Source organism: Ornithorhynchus anatinus, chromosome 3 (genome assembly GCF_004115215.2).
Source record: "Ornithorhynchus anatinus isolate Pmale09 chromosome 3, mOrnAna1.pri.v4, whole genome shotgun sequence".
Lineage (NCBI taxonomy): Eukaryota > Metazoa > Chordata > Mammalia > Monotremata > Ornithorhynchidae > Ornithorhynchus > Ornithorhynchus anatinus.
Window position 1 is genome coordinate 15,510,875 of NC_041730.1, and position 16,122 is coordinate 15,526,996.

General features: G+C 52.5%; 2 protein-coding genes across 5 annotated transcripts in view; one reads left to right on the forward strand and one right to left on the reverse strand.

Annotated features, from left to right (window-relative positions):
- Positions 1-2,852: 2,852 nt before the first annotated feature.
- ZFTA (zinc finger translocation associated) lies at positions 2,853-6,724 on the forward strand. Its single transcript, XM_039911388.1, has 4 exons — positions 2,853-3,691; positions 4,186-4,520; positions 4,943-5,558; positions 5,839-6,724. The coding sequence occupies exons 1-4, from the start codon at positions 3,163-3,165 to the stop codon at positions 6,291-6,293; spliced, it is 1,935 nt and encodes a 644-aa protein (XP_039767322.1). The 5' UTR covers positions 2,853-3,162; the 3' UTR covers positions 6,294-6,724.
- Positions 6,725-12,639: 5,915 nt separating this feature from the next.
- Positions 12,640-16,122, reverse strand: part of RTN3 (reticulon 3) — a 50,018-nt gene continuing 46,535 nt past the window's right edge. For all 4 annotated transcript variants that reach the window (XM_029059690.2, XM_029059693.2, XM_029059694.1 and 1 more), the window contains one exon: positions 12,640-15,199. In XM_029059690.2, coding sequence (XP_028915523.1) covers positions 15,154-15,199 — 46 coding nt within the window. In that variant the 3' untranslated portion in view covers positions 12,640-15,153. The remainder of the gene's footprint in view (positions 15,200-16,122) is intronic.

The window sequence follows — 16,122 nt, forward strand, 5'->3', positions numbered from 1 at the left end:
TTACAGAAGAGGCAAATGAGGCACAGAGAAGTGAAGCGATTTTCCCAAGGCCATACAGCAGTGACAGAGCTGGGAGCAGCGTAGCTCAGTGGAAAGAGCCCGGGCTTGGGAGTCAGAGGTCATGGGTTCGAATGCCGGCTCTGCCACTTGTCAGCTGTGTGACTGTGGGCAAGTCACTTCACTTCGCTGTGCCTCAGTTCCCTCATCTGTAAAATGGGGATTAAGACTGTGAGCCTCACGTGGGACAAACTGATGACCCTGTATCTACCCTAGCGCTTAGAACAGTGCTCTGCACATAGTAAGCGCTTAACCAATACCAACATTATTATTAGAACCCATGACCTTCTGACTCCCAGGCCTGTGCTTTAGCCACTAGGCTATGCTGTTTCTCCGTCTGGCTTTAAGGGACATTCACCTCTTCCCCCCCCCCCCCCATTCATTCAATCGTATTTGAGCTTACTACGTGCAGGACACTGTACTAAGCGCTTGGAATGTACAATTCGGCAACAGATAGAGACAATCCCTGCCCACTGAAAGGCTCACGGTCTAAACGAGTCAATTTAGTCTCTTGGAGAGACGAGTCAATTCATAAAGAGGCGCGTTCTCCCATTTTAACATGCACCCCCCTCTTGCTATTACAAGAAAGCTATTATTGCTTTCTTAGGGTAGGTAAAACTGTGAGCTCGTTGTGGGCAGGGATTGCCTCTCTTTAATGCTGTATTGTACTCTCCCGGGCGCTTAGCACACTGCTCTGCACACAGTAACTGCTCAATAAATACCACGGAATGAATCGAATGAATGAAGTGGGTCTTCGCTCCTCTTAAAAGACCCAGCCCTGCCTTACCAACGTGTAATAATAATGTTGGCATTTGTTAAGAGCTTACTATGTGCCAAGCACTGTTCTAAGCGCTGGAACTCTTCTCTCAGAATTCAGAGCTCCCCGTTATTCTTGAAGGGCGAGCCCCGTCCCCTTTTTAAAACGAACCTGCCCTCCCTTGAAGGGACCAGATTCTGCATTCGACCCTAAATACTAACTCCCTCTCCCCATTCTATCCGTCTTGGAAGGGCCTGAGTTTCCCCCTGAAAGGAGAGCCCCCATTTGTAAAGTCATTTCACTTTCCGAGCAACGCTGTTCTCCCTCCCCTTCTCTACCCAGCGCTTAGAATAGTGCTTGGCATATAGTAAACGCTTAACAGATATTAACATTATTACCCTAAAACTAAAAACAACTCTCTCCTGCTCTTAATAGCCCCAGGACCCTTCCCCTCCCCAAAGGGCCATCAGCCTTCTCCTCTTTGCGGGATCAGAACTCCTCCCCTCTTTGCTTCTTAAAGGAGCAGCTGTTGTGTTTCTAAAGGATCCGCTTTCTTTTCTTTGCTCTTAGAGACCACCAACCTTTGAAATATGCAGAGCCCCCGCCCTCCCCCCTTAAAGGAATAACTCTTTCCCCTTTGACCTTAAAGGAAAAGCCGACCCTCTTGTGTGCTCCTAAAGCATTCCTCCTTTTTGCCCTTAAAGGAACACTATTCTCCTAGGTACTTAAAGCACCCATCCAACTCCTTTTTTGTTTTTTGTAAAAATTTATTTACTGTCTGGCCAGGCTGTCACTTGCCCAAGCTCCAGGCCGTACCCAGGAAGCAGAAAGGAGTCAAGCAGCATAAAGGAAAAACCAGCAGTCACAGGACTCTTTGGGGTGTACAAGGTGAGGGGGAAAGATGTGGGAGTGCGGCTCTTCTGTTTCTCCACCTCAATAGGGGGTTGGGATAGGGGGCTCCAGCAGTGGCTGGGGCTGCTGACAGTCCTTTTGTTTAATGGCGGGTGGAGGATGAATGCCGGGGTGGTGGTGGGATCTGGACCCGCCCCCCCAAAAAAACAAACCGACATTCTCTTGACCAAGACACCTGACTTAGTCTCAGGTGTGCAGGCTAGTAGCTAACAGCAGGGCTGGCTTAATTGCGTGGCCACTTCCATCCTCTCAGCTCCTCTGTGGACATTCTCCTCCTTTGTTCCTAAAGGGACAGGGCTCCCCCCCCCCCCTTCTCTTAGGTGCAGTCTCCTAACGGAATGGTCCTAGCTTCATCCCTCACGTCCTTAAAGAGGAGGACGCCTTCGCATCCTTCCTGCCTTTATTGTAGTCATCCCTCCCAGAGCCACATCCAGCCTCTGGATTAGGAGAGCCAGAAGGCTCTTTGTAGATGCCCTTGGCAGAGTTGGCACAGGGTGAGGTAGACTGTGGCATCTCCTCGTGGACAGTTATCAGATTAAGATTTTTTCGATGGCTTTCCTCGCGATCTCCATTTCTTGATTTTTTGTGTGCTCTTGTGTGCTCACAAAACATTCCTCCTTTTTGCCTTTAAAGGAAAACTCCGTTTCTCCATTTTTTGATTTTTTTGTTCCCCCTCTTCTCTGTTCCCTCTCACCTCCCTGACGCTCAATGTCCCGCATTCCCAGCTCCCGCTGTGGATGGCAGAAAAAGGGCAGGTGGAGCTGGGGGATGGAGGACCAACCCGGGGGAAGGGAAGGTCTGGGCTGTCAGAGGTCTCTGCCAGGTTAAAGTCGAAAGGACATGGTTTCATAGTGACCGGGCTGCTCTCTTTATGGGACTGAAGCATCTTCCAACGGAAACCGGCCACCTCTGCTCTTAAAGGAGCCAGATGCCACGCTGTGTAGCTGCTTGGCTTGCCATTCCCTAGTCCCATCCTGCCCCATTAACCTTTCTTTTGAGAGGATGCTTTCCACCCGGCAGCCCCCCCAAAACACCCACACACACACACTTAAAGCCATAGCTGGTCCTTCTATCACGTGTGCCTTTCTCTTAAAGAGACAGATGCCACCCTCTTCAACAATTCATTTTTCAACAATGCTCTTCACCCAGCTTCTCTTTCAGGCCCCTCTTTCTTTTGTTCTCTCTCCTCTCTTAAAGCGACAGTGCTTCTTTTTTAGTGCTCTTCCTTAAAAGATTTGCTCTCGGCCCCCTTGCCTCCCCATGTTTGTCTCTTGGAGACCGGGCACTGAGACCTCATCCCGCCCTCCGCCTCCTCCTCCCCCTCTTCCTCCTTCTTCCTCCTCGTTCCTCCCTCCCCCCCTCCAGCTCCGCAGCTGAGTACTTCTCTAGGTCTGGGGAGTGGGACCCCCTGGGTTCCTTTCCCACAGAGCCCACTGATGAAATCCACCCACCCTGTGCCTCCCCTCCCAGGACAAGACCAGCAGCCCGAGGGGGAAGCCTCAGGGCCCTGGGGGAGCACCCCTATCTCCTCCCCCAGGTCCGGGGGCCTGTGCCCGCCCTCCGGACGGAAATACTCGGACCACTGCGAGGCGTGGGCTTCCCGGCCTGGCAAGAGCCGCATCCCCGGCCGCGACCACCGGCGCTACTATCACGACCACTGGCGGCTCGAATACCTGATGGACTTCAACCCGCCGCGGCACGGCATGGTGTGCATGGTGTGCGGCAGCTCCCTGGCCACCCTCAAGCTCAGCACCATCAAGCGCCACATCCGCCAGAAACACCCATACTCCCTGTACTGGAGCCCCCGCCAGAAGGAGATCATCAGCAGCAGCTGGGACGCTCATCTGGGGCTGGGGGCCGGGGGCGAGGGGCCGGGGGCCGGAGAAGAGCAAGGGGCAGAGGAGGAGGAAGAGGAAGAGGAGGAAGGGGGGACAGACCCATCCGCCCACCTGTTGAAGAGCTCAGGTAAGGGGGAGGCGGTGGGGAGGGGGAGAAAGGGGAGTGAGGGGAGGCTGGGAGAGTCATCAGGCTGGAGGACAGACAAGTTGGTGGGGAGAGGACCGTAGGAAGGAGGGGAAGGAGAAGGTGTTGTGGGCCAATGGGAAAGGGGAGAAGGAATGAGGAGTCCGAGTCGATGATGAGAGAGGGAGAGGAAGGAGGTGGGTGTCAGGGAGAAGGTTAGGGGGAGGGAAGTTTAGAGGTGGGGAGAGGGGGCCCAGGGGCCAGTGGGACCTGGGGCTGTCGGGAGGGGACAGGGAGGAGAGGGAGAGGAGCAGCAGCCCAGGGCAGGCGTGGTGGAATGAGAAGTGAGGAAGCCGGGCAGGCCCTTTGAACTGGGATGGGATGTGTGTGCCTGTGAAGGGTGGGGTGGCGGGGCACTGAAGGAGAGGAGAAGGCGAGGGGCTGGGTGGTGGGAGAGGGGCCTCAGCCATTTAGCCTCCTCCTTCCACTCATTGCAGGCAATTCCCCAGCCCCTGGGGGCTGCTGGCGGCGTGGGGGTCCCTCGGCTCCCCGGGCCTGGCGTGCCTCTGCGGCCCGGTGGGCGGGGGGCGGGGGCGGGTGGGGGCAGAGTTTGGAGCGGCAGCTGAAGGAGTCTCTGCAGAGCTGGTTCCGGGCCGAGTTCCTCATGGATTATGACCCGCGGGGGAACCGGCTGGTGTGCATGGTCTGCTGGCGGGCGCTGCCCAGCCTCCACCTGGATGACATCCGTGCCCACGTGCTGGAGGTCCACCCGGGCTCCCTGGGGCTCACCGCTCCCCAGCGCAGCGCCCTGCTGCAGGCCTGGGGCGCCTGGGCCGAGGGCCCGGCGGGGCCCCCTTCAGGTGCGCGGCCCTTGCCCCCTGCCCCTGCCCCCATCTACCCCTCACCCCGGAAAGACTGGGGGACAGGCCCTCAGGACCCCCGCTTGGGCAGGGAGGGGTTAAGACCCCTACCCGGGGAACAGGAGTCCCGGGTTTTGAGCCATCTGGTGGGCAGAGCGTTGCACCGCCTGGTCATTTCTCCTGGGTCCTCTTTCCAGCCCACAACAGGATGGGGCGGCGGGTGGCCGGGGAGATGGGATGTGGATTAATCTGCTTCCAGGGCTTGGACACAGGCCTGGGGGGTGGAGGAGTGGGGGCGCTCCGGTGCCTCTAGCCCGGCTAGGGGAAGGGGGCTGGTGCACCCCGGAACACAGGTCACAGCCCTTGGTCCTGGGAGGGAGCTGGTGGCCGGGAGCCAAGAGGCTCAACATCCTTCCCCCTCCCCGCAGCAGACGATGACGTCGCCCCCCAGGACTTGAGCAGCAAAGCCCACGGCCTGGTCCCTCCCTCCGACGCCCCCTCACCCCCGGAGCCCAGCGCCTCGGGAGCGGACAGAGAGCTGGGCTGGGTGTCGGGGAGCCCTAGGGTGAAGGAGGAGGAGGAGGAGGAAGAGAAGGGGGCCTGGGCCTCCCCCAGCGTGCCCCGGGGCCGAGACCACCGGCGTTACTACCAGGAGCGCTGGCGTCTGGAGTACCTGATGGACTATGACGGGGGCCGGCGGGGGCTGGTGTGCATGGTGTGCGGGGGGGTCCTGGCCACGCTCAAGGTCAGCACCATCAAGAGGCACATCCACCAGCGCCACCCGGGCTCCACCCAGCTCAGCGGCCCCGTCAAGGCCCTCATCGCTCAGGAGTGGAGCCGCCAGGCTGCTCGCCTGCTAGCCCTGGGGCCGCCCTTCTGCGAGCTGTCAGGGGGGGCCGGGGGGGACGTTGTCACCGCTGCCACAACCCTGCAGGGGGACGGGGAGGAGGAGGCAGTGGTGGTGAAGGAGGAGGCAGTGGTGGAGGAGGAGGAGGAAGAGGAAAAGTGGGGTGAGCCTGGGGAGGGGGAGAACGGCTGCCCAAGGGCAGAAGGCAGAAGAACGGGGGAAAGGGAAGTCCTTAGGCAGGGGGTGGCAGAGTAGAAGGTGAGGGAGGAAGAACAGGGAGGGGAGGGGGGTGGAGGGGAGAGGGGCAGGCAAAATATGGGTGGTGGGGGGGGTCGCTCTCATGGTTGGGGGCCGGAGCTAGAGGCATCTGCTCTTGACTACCCCGCTATCTCCCTGCTACCCCGATATCTCCCCGCCCGGCCCCTTCCCCGCTCTCTCCGCAGCAGACCCTCGTCTGTCTTCTGAAGAGCCAGCAGGCGAAGAGGAGGAGGAGGAGCAGGAAGAGGAAGAAGAGAGCCTGAGCCTTCCCGTGAGGGCGCCCCCGCCCCCACCCCCGCAGCCCCTCACCCCCCGCAGCCGGGAGCAGCGACGCTACTACCAGCCGCGCTGGAGGAGCGAGTACCTGATGGACTATGATGGGGGCCGGCGGGGACTGGTGTGCATGGTGTGCGGGGGAGCCCTGGCCACCCTCAAGGTCAGCACCATCAAACGACACATCCTGCAGGTCCACCCCTTCTCCCTGGAGTTCTCGCCCCAGGAGCGGCAGACCATCCTGGAGGCCTACGAGGAGGCCGCCCTGCGCTGCTACGGGCAAGAGGGCTTCAGGGGCCCTGTCCAGAGTCCAGGCCGGGAAGCCGAGGTCAAGGCCGGGGGCGGGGGAGCCATCTGCAAGGTGTAGCCCGGGAGGGCAGGAGCGGGGTCCAGGGTGGGGGAGAAGCCCCCCCACTCGGGTCCCTGGGGAAAGGGTGGCCAACACAGCACTTAGGAGTCATTCGACCCAGGCCAGGCCCTTGGACTTGGATTCTCTTCCCCTGGAGGTGGGGCAGGGACCCGCCCCCATAGGACCGAGGGGGAACCAGGACCTGGGTAATTGGAAGATCTCACTCCCCATCCTTCCCTGGCGCTCTCCCTGCCCGGCTATACCCCCGATCAACCCAACCCTGGGAGCACCCTGGGAGGAAAAAAGGGATCTGGGGCAGTGGCTTCTGCCTAGGCCCCCATATGGTGCTGGGCTGGTTGGCTAGCGTGGAGCCACGAGGACCGACTGACCGTCATTGCGCCTTGGTTTTTGGTGTTCACAGCTCCACCTGCCCCGACCCCCTCTCTTTTCTTATCTCAGACCCCCTGAGCTTTGACCTTACCTTAGCTGGGGCTATTTCTCTCCCACCATCCCCGCTGGACGGGGGGCTTCTCTCTTGCCTCTCCCCTCTGGGGAGAGGTGTAAGCCTTTGCCTTCAGCTGGAATAAAGAACTGGGGCTGGGGGGACTGCAGGGAGGTCCTTTCCAGGACCTCTTTGGCTCCCCACCAGGCCTGGCCTCCGCAGGGCGGGGGCGCTGGGCCCAAGGAGGGGCAGGGAAGGGGACTTCCCCACCCCCTTCCTTTTTCTCTTTGCTCCGACGACCCCCGCAGGGCTGAAAACTCAAAGGAAGTGGGTGGGAGACCCGACCATAATCAGTGTTACAGCCGGCAGAAGGCATGAGGGAGGGAGCCCGAGTCCTCCGCCGGAGGGGAGCAGGGGGTTGTCTCCTGTGCCCATTGCACACGAAGAGACTCCTGCTTATTTCACAGGGGATCTGGGCCACCCACGCAGCCCAGCTGTCTCCAGACCCGTTGGGGTTGAGCGGGGGACAGGCTGGAAAAAGGAGACTCTCATCCGGAAGACTGAAGGACTTGTGGCCTGGGTGGGCAGGGGGCGTGTGGAACCTCGTTTGGGATCCCAGATTCCGGGCGGGAAAAAGAAGTGTCGGCTGAGTGGCAAGAGGAGGAGGGTGAAGTGTTTCAGTATGCTCTGGATGGGGGTGCCTGAGCAGGGCCTCCCACCCCCTCCCCATTTCCTGCCCTCATCCCTTTCGCCTCCTGCTAGTCTAGGTGGGCTCGATGCCAGCTTTCCTTCCATTCCCCAGGGGGTCTTAGAGTGCATAAAATGGATAAAGTGCATCCAAAGACCCCCGGGGATGGGGGGCGGGGGGGGAGAGCACGTGGCGATAGTATTATACGACGATGATGTGAAAAGGCCACTCTTGGGCCTGAATCCCCCTGCATGGGGTCCAGGGAGAGCCGGGCCTGGGGGCTGCGGGGTAGGGATTAGCACTTTTTTCATTGTAAACACACTTAACCCGCAGCCTCCTGGGGTCCGAGTGACCCTTCTGCCCCATGCCCAATTGCGAGACTAGAAGGCGGGCGGTCCCGTTGCCCCACTTCCCCAGGGACGGTACAAGGTCACGGATGAGGGGTGGTCTCCAGCGTCCCCCCGTCTATTGCTTGGGTTTGACCCCACAATGGGAGCCCCGGAACTGAACGCAGAGGGGACCTTCCAAGCCTTCCCAGTCCCTTGGACCCGAGGGTCTCCGGGGCCGGGTGGGCAAAGTCGGCCCGAGGTGTTTCGACTCATTCTCTCCTGTGGAGAACAGCTGGCCCCACCATTAGGCCTTTCTGCTCTTATTTTTATTTTATTTTGAAGCCGTATTTAATGCTTTTATATTGAAAAAGGGGAGGGGGGGAGGGAGGGAGCTGGCCCGATCACCTTTATGTGCAAATGTCTTATTTATTACCCATATCAGAGATAAGCTGTGAGGTGCTGGAGACCCCATGTGGGGAAGAGAAGATAGGTATTATTATAGGTATTTCCTCAAGAGCCCAATCGGGTAGAACCGGCATGGGCAACTGGAGGACACTTCACCCCACAGATCCTTTCAGGGGACTGGCCAGTTGGGCCTGATGCCCATTCTACCCAGAAGCGGGCAGATTCATGTCCCTTGAGTCTTGCCATCCGGTCACTATGGAGGAAGAGGGGAGGTGGTTAGGGCCAAGAGCAAATCAAATGGATTTTGAGCCAATATTGCCAAAAGACCTTGAAGATAATAATAATGGGATTTGTTCAGCATGTACTGTGTGCTAGGCACTGTACTATGCGCTGTGCCGGAATCAAGCAGTTGGGTTGGATCCAGTCCCTACCCCACATAGGGCTCACAGTCTCAATCCCCATTTTTCAGATGAGGTAATTGAGGCCCAGAGAAGTACTTGCCCAAGGTCACTCAGCAGACACCTGGTGGAGCCTGAATTAGAACCCATGATATTCCGACCCCCAGGTCCGTGCTCTATCCAGGTTGCCATACTAAAAAAAAAACCATTATTCTTATTAGATCAGATAGGGGCAGCAGGTCCCCACAAAAGTAAACATTTCTCATCCGTACTTTGGTGAAGGAGCCTGCGGCAAAACACTACATTGCTCCCTTGCCGTGGTCACAGCCACTTTAATAATGATGGTATTTGTTAAGTGCTTACTATGTGCCAGACACTGTACTAAGCGCTGGAGTGGCTCTTTGGCTGGGGCTAACCCAAGGTACTTGAATCTCCACCTCTCTGGGCGCTATCTGGCTCAGAAAGCACTGCAGGAGGAGCTTTGAAAAAATAACCTCTCCCTCCCTCAGGGGGCTGTAGATGGGACACTACCTGGCAGGATAGTGAAAGAGAGGCCGCCTTAACTTCCTCTTGCTTTACTGGCCTCTTGGAGAGCAAGGGATCATGTCTAACAAGCGCTTAGTACAGTGTTCTGATCGACAGCTTACTCCAAGTGCTGCTGACACCTAGTAAGTCAGCATGGCTCTGTGCCACTCCAACTTTGGCTACAGCAAGTCATTGTGGCCCTATTTTTTTTTAATGGTATCTGTTAAGCTCTCACCATGTGCCAGGCACTGCACTAAGCGCTGGGGTAGATTCAAGCCCTTAACCTAAGCCCCGAGGCAGCTTGCTGCCCTTTCCTATGGTTTAATTCTTTGACGCCAAGACATGGTGTGAAGTTGGCTTTAGCTAACGTCAAAGGTTTTTTCAATCAAGCTGGTCCCGTTATTTCAGTTGGCCCGAGAAGTCAGAATGGCTTGGACTTCCCCTCATTCTTCCCTGCGCTGGCCTTTCTGGGACTGTATCAGCCTGCAGTAAGACAATTCTTCCAGGCAGGTCCTAACAGGCACGGGACAACTATTGATCATGTTTTGCCATCTTCCAGCTTCAGCATTTCTTTGATAAGTCATGGTGGGGAATAGGAGAATTCTGGCTGGTAAAAATCTTGGGGGATCTATGGGAGAAAGCCAGGGGTCTCAGTCCCTAGTGTCCCTTGTGGGTACAGAAGGTTAGTAATCTACAGCGGGCACCAACGAACACACCAAAATGGCAGTGTGACCCAAGCCTTGGTTTGCCTTTCGGGGTAGGCTGGTCTGCCACTGGTATTCCCTGGCTATATATTTTTCACTCTGGCATCGGCCCAGAGTGAAGAGACATGGGAGAGGAGAAGCTGGGGATGGTGGCCGTGGTAGTCTTGGCCTTCTTGTGGCCAACTTGCTGCCTTTTCTCTTTGGTGCATCGACAAAGTCCTCAAAGCAAGGTCCAACTCAAAGAACTTTTCTGTGGCCGGAGCCCTGTGCTGAAAGGTCAGGGGGTTACAGCCTCATCTGGAGACAGAGTGGTTACCAGTATATTTCTGTTCAAGGCATATCACCGATTTTCTGCCTCTAGTCTGGGATAAACAGATGATGTTTTTCTCCATTCATTAAAAAACAAAACGGTATGCTCGCTCTTCTGGCTAATATGTAAATGTTACTCTGAATATATTATATTTATATGCCATGTTACTTCTTAGTGACACTATTGGAACATTTGTATGCGTATTTGTGAAAACTTGTTTGCCTCGGTCCATTTTTTTTATATCCGCCTAAGTTTTGTAAACAGGTATGTCAAATAAATTCTTTAAAAATCAAGCTGGAAGAGACTACGTAGCTGCACTTGTCTGCGGGGATTGGAAATAAAGTGCATCCGAAGTGATGTAATAAAATCCTTTCACATGAAGGGGAAATAGAGGTATTGTCTGGTTCCCCTTCTATTCTCTATTTATAATAATAATAATAATGGTATTTGTTAAGCCCTTACTATTTGCCAAGCACCATTCAGCGTGGTTTAATGGAAAGAGCCCGGGCTTGGGAGTCAGAGGTCATGGGTTCTAATCCTGGCTCCGCCACTTGTCAGCTGGGTGACTTTGGGCAAGTCACTTAACTTCTCTGGGCCTCAGTTACCTCAGTAAAATGGGGATTAGGACTGTGGGCCCCACGTGGGACAACCTAATACTAATGATGGTATTTGTTAAGCGCTTACTATGTGCAGAGCACTGTTTTAAGCACCAGGGTAGATAGAGGGTCATCAGTTCGTCCCACGTGAGGCTCACAGTCTTAATCCCCATTTTACAAATGAGGGAACTGAAGCACAGAGAAGTTATGTGACTTGCCCACAGTCACACAGCTGACAAGTGGCAGCGCCAGGACTCCCAAGCCTGGGCTCTTTCCACTGAGCCACTCTGCTTCCCCGATTGTCTTGTATCTACCCCAGCACTTAGAACAGTGCTTGGTACATAGTAAACACATAACAAATACCATCTTCATCAGCTATCATCTCTATATGGACTAATCCCAAATCTTCCTCTCCAGCCCCCACACCTCTCCTCTCCAGCCTCCCAATTCTTCTTACCTTCAAGACACCTCTTCCTGGATGTCCCACTGCCATCTCAAATTTAACGTGTCTAAATAAACCAAACTCCTCATCTTCCCACCCAAACCCTATCCTCCGGCAGTCTCTCATTACTAGAGACAATTCAGCCTCTCTCCCATGCCTGCAACCTAGACATTATCCTCTACTCTCCTTCAGTCCACACATTTGGTCTGTCATCAATCCTGTTGGCTCTACCTTTTCAACATCTCTAGAATCCACTCCTTCTCCACCCAAACTCCTCCAAACTGATCCAAATACTAGAACAGCACTGTGGTTTAGCGGAAAGAGCACGGGCTTGGGAGTCAGAGATCATGGGTTCGAATTGCAGCTCTGCCACCTGCTGTGTGACTTGGGGCAAGTCACTTCACTGCTCTGTGCCTCAGTTACCTCATCTGTAAAATGGGGATTAAGACTGTAAGCCCCATGTGGGACAACCTGAAAACCTCATATCTACCGCAGGACTTGGCACATATTAAATCGCTTAAATACCATCATTATTAATATCCCACCTTGGTTACTGCCTCAGCTTCTTTCACTTCCAAGGTTTTTGTCCCTACCCTCTCCATTCCATAATCCATTCTGCTGCACAGATGATTTTTCTTTAAAAAAAAAAAAGAAAAGAATAACCCAGTCTACATCTTCCCTCTCCTCAAAAACCTCTAATGGTTGCTCATCCAACTCTGATAGAAACCCTTTACCATTGGCTTTGAAGCACTCAATCAGCTCTCCCCTTCCACTTAATGTCGCCGATCTACTATAACCCAACCCACACCCTTTGCTCCTCTAACACCAATTTTTTACTATGTCTTGACTTCATCCCTCTAGCCCAACCTTGTGCCCACATCCTCCCTCTGGCTTGGCCCTCTCCCCCTTCATATCTGACAGACCACCACCCTCCCCACCTTCAAAAATCACATCTCCAAGAGGCCTTCCTCAACTAAGCTCTCACTTCCCTGTCTCAACCATCCCTTCTGCATCAGCTAATGCACTTGAATCTGTACCATGTCAGTGATATTCAACCCCTCCCACAGCGTTTATGTATGCAGCCATCTATAATTTTAGTCTGTAAACTCCTGGTGATTGTTTATACTTCTGCTTTCAAAATTGTGCTCCCCCAAGCTCTTAATACAGTGCTCTGCACCCAACACAAAATAAGCCCTCCAATTTCACACTGATTGGTACAGCTTGGACTAGACATTGGGTTCTCCGATTTCCAAAACAACTCTTTCCATTAAACACCCCCCATCTTGCTCTTACAGAAAACAAAAACCAACAAAAACAAGTTCCTTCCTGAGGCCTCACAAACAAAATTCAGGGTGCCAACATGAACTAAAATGCAGGTCAGGGGTCATCTAAAGATCCAGGATGCCTTTCAGTTTGACAAGCGGCCAATTACCTATTTTTTCAAATGCTGACGGGTCACAGGTAGAGTCGGCTCTCAACCGTCCCCCAACCGAACATGCCAAAGTAAAGAATAAGTGAGCCAGAATCATCTCACAGACATTGTGTTCTTTTTATTAATACCACATCAATTTGCAGTTTTACAGGAACCAAGATTCTTCAAGCTCCGTAGGTGCTACTGTATTTTATGCTGCACGTACATACACGCACACACACATAGCTTCATTAGTTTTTTTTGTCTACTTTGATTTTTTTTTTTCTTAAAAAAGAAAACCTGCCTGGCACAAAGATCTGTCCAATGTATCTAAACACAGCAGTAACAGAACAGACAGAAGAGCTAGGCCTGGGGGCTTCCAGTGCAGAAAGAGGTCCTTGGGAGGGGGAAGCCCGATAAGACAATCAGTGCATTGATTTCCTGGGAAAGCAGCGGGTGAAGATGGAAAATGGTTTTGTTGCCATGACACAACATCAGATAAAGATCGAAGAGGAAGGGGGACATGGGAGGGGAAAGCAAGGAAATGGACTAGGTGGACAGGAGCAAATCATTTAGAAACTTCCCATTCTGAAGTTCCCGGCCTACCCAGAATTTAAAAATGGATTTTCCAGGGAAAAATGGACTCAAATTTCCTTTCTATGCTCTCTGGAGCAAAAACGTCTAGAGAAATAGCACTCCATTTATCTTAAAAGCCCCCGGCCACAATATTCCGAGATTTCCTATGCTACCTACTTACATCTTTAGGGAGCCACGACTGGGGTAAATCCAGCAGTGTCAGTGTGAACTGTTTCCTAATTTACTGAGAGAAAAAGTTCTGCTTTGGGGAAGGGAGATACCTATCTCAAACTCAGGCTGAGGATTCAAACTTTAGGCCAGTTATCCCAGCCTCAAAGTGGACCCGGGCACCTTGGCTTTTACTTGTTCTCCTTTACCACTGTCCTTCAACCTTGCATGTTCCTCAAATCAAAAAAAAAAAGAAAAGGGGGAGATCCCTTTATGGCCTTTTCCTTGTCCAAAAACTTTTTTTCCTTAACTCCACTATAAAAGGTTTGTTGTCCAGATGGACATTTTTTGGGCCACAGCAAATCTGACAGCTCTTTCTCCTTTCCCAGAGTAAAAACAATCTCCCTAAAATAAAAACACTCAAACTGCAAAACTCTCTTCAAAACAAGTTAAAAAGACACCATACGAACCACAAAGCTAAGTCTCTGTCTGCATTCTACTCTTTAGTCGTTCATTTAAAAGCAAACCCTCAAGCCTTCCATCCTCCAACCCCAAAACATCTCTCCCTAACAAACCCTCCATAATGGGTGAGGTTTCCCTGTCTCTTGGGATCCAAGGGGCCACTAGGGTTCAGTCAGACTTCAACTTTGCTCCTTGGGATAAGGATGATGAGGGCAGGTGGAAGTAGGTGGGGCAGTACATGAGGGAAGAAGTAGGGGAGAGAAAGGGTAAGGGAAAATGTAGCATGGATCTTATGTTTCTGTAGTTCACCTTCTAAGAAGGATCCCCCCGCCCCCCGCCCTTGGACTGAGATAGAATTACAACGACTGAAGAGTCCACATGCAGTTACGTTTTTTTCTCTAACAGGTTTACAGCAGTGTACAGCAGTTACAGACATATTTTTTATTTCATAATAAGAAAAGTACAACCTTATTAAACTTGAGGTGAGGTGGGATAAAGGGAGAAAAGCACACTGCAGGAATGAGTTACCAGACGAAAGCTTGGAACTGGTGTCGAGGAAGTAAAGCAGACACCTACTTCTCCAACGGTGGGCGGGAGTGTGTGTGTGTGTGTGTGGAGGGGTTATTTTGCTTTTGGGCAATGGGAGAAGGTGTGACAGGGAGGCGGTTGCTCCGATTTTGGATTCCTTTCAGGCACCATTCTCCTTTGCCATTATGTTGAGAAAGCACGCTATCACTTGCGAGTCCTAAAACAGAACTGAAGCTTCCATTTTCCAACGGGGATAGAGGGAGACGACGGCACTGTGTAGAGTGGACAGTTTCCATTCGTTTTGCACTTGTGGGGCACAGAGGTGAGTCAGAGGATTCTAAAAAGATCGACAGGTAGGAGGACAAGTGAAAGCCATTTGTCCTCCTAACCTCCACACTCGTTCTCTTCCAAAGTCCATCAAAAGCAATCTGGTCTCCCGTAACCAAATTTTGAAGACTGAACTATAATGGGAGATGGGCTGAAGGCCAGTGGTGGGAGAAAGGTGTGAGGTCCGAGGCAGCCAGGTAGAGGGAAGATGCATTTTTCCACGCTACCTTCCTTCATTTCCTGCCTTACTCCGCCTCCCATCTTTCCCTCGTTCAAACTCGAGGCCAAACCCCACCACCCTTGGAGGTACCGGTTCATCGCACAAACTGTAATCACTCTTTATTCTTTCAGTTTCTAAGACATCAGTTATTTTCAGTCCAGTATGTTCTTGTGCTCGATGTTGGTCGGGGGAAAGGGTGAGGAAGGGAAGAATGTACCAAATTAAAAAAAAGCTTGGAATGCAGGCTCAAGCTGACACTGAGCATATTCCTTCATAGGTACAAGTAACGAAGGTTATAACTATTAAATGGTGTTTTAGTAACGGCTGGATTTCTGGCTTCCAAATGGTTATTCTGCCTTTTTCTTTGCGATGCCAGGGAGTTTCGCTTGGATCCTATTGAAGGAGAGAGAGTAAAAGAGAAGACAGACATAGGTCAACAAAGACTCTAACCAAGATGTCTGTGTGCCTTAGCAAGCCCTTATTAAAGTGTACTCCCTTCAGTCTGGAACACACCTCATTTGTTAGGGATGAAAAAGGAAGAGTGGATAGCTAAGTGGCAACTGTAAAGAACAAGTAATCTATAAAGAACAAGTAATCTATAGGGTTTCATTATGTCAACAAATGTCAGGAGATAAGAGGCCAGGAGGCACTTTCTTATGACCTAGAGAACAAGATAAGTATCCAGCCTAACTTGCACTTTAAGAATCAGCTCACAAAGGTCATGGGGAGTCCTTGGGGAGAGACCGTCAAGACACCCCCCCTACCCCCGAAAAAGGATATATACAACTGCTCCATGGCTCCTCATGTTTAAATATACACAACAGGAGGCAAAGACATTAGAATCCAACCTCTGGGGAAATTAAAACTTTTCCATTTTCTATCAACACACGGCTAACTGGGGGTATCTCTAAAAACTGCACTTTTAAAGGCCCTGAGAAATGGGCAGAACTTAAGGTTCTCAGAGGGTTTCAAACCTTCTTTATGAAACAAGTGGAATAGGAAATCTTCAATCAGATATATTGTCCTCAGCAGGACTTCTTTAAAGTACAAAGGACGGATCCTCAGATTTCAGATACAACAAAGCAAATAATCTTAAAAGCTGAAACAGAGAAGGTAGTCCAGATTTCATGGCCATTTTCCACTTAAGGAAACCAGTGGTGTGGCCTAGTGGAAAGAGCATGGGCCTGGGAGTCAGAAGACCTGGGTTCTAATTCGGCCTCTGCCACGTGTCTGCTGTGTGACCCTGGGCAAGAGACTTGACTTCTCTGAGCCTCATTACCTCATCTGTAAAATGGGCATTATAGTCTACCCCCTTC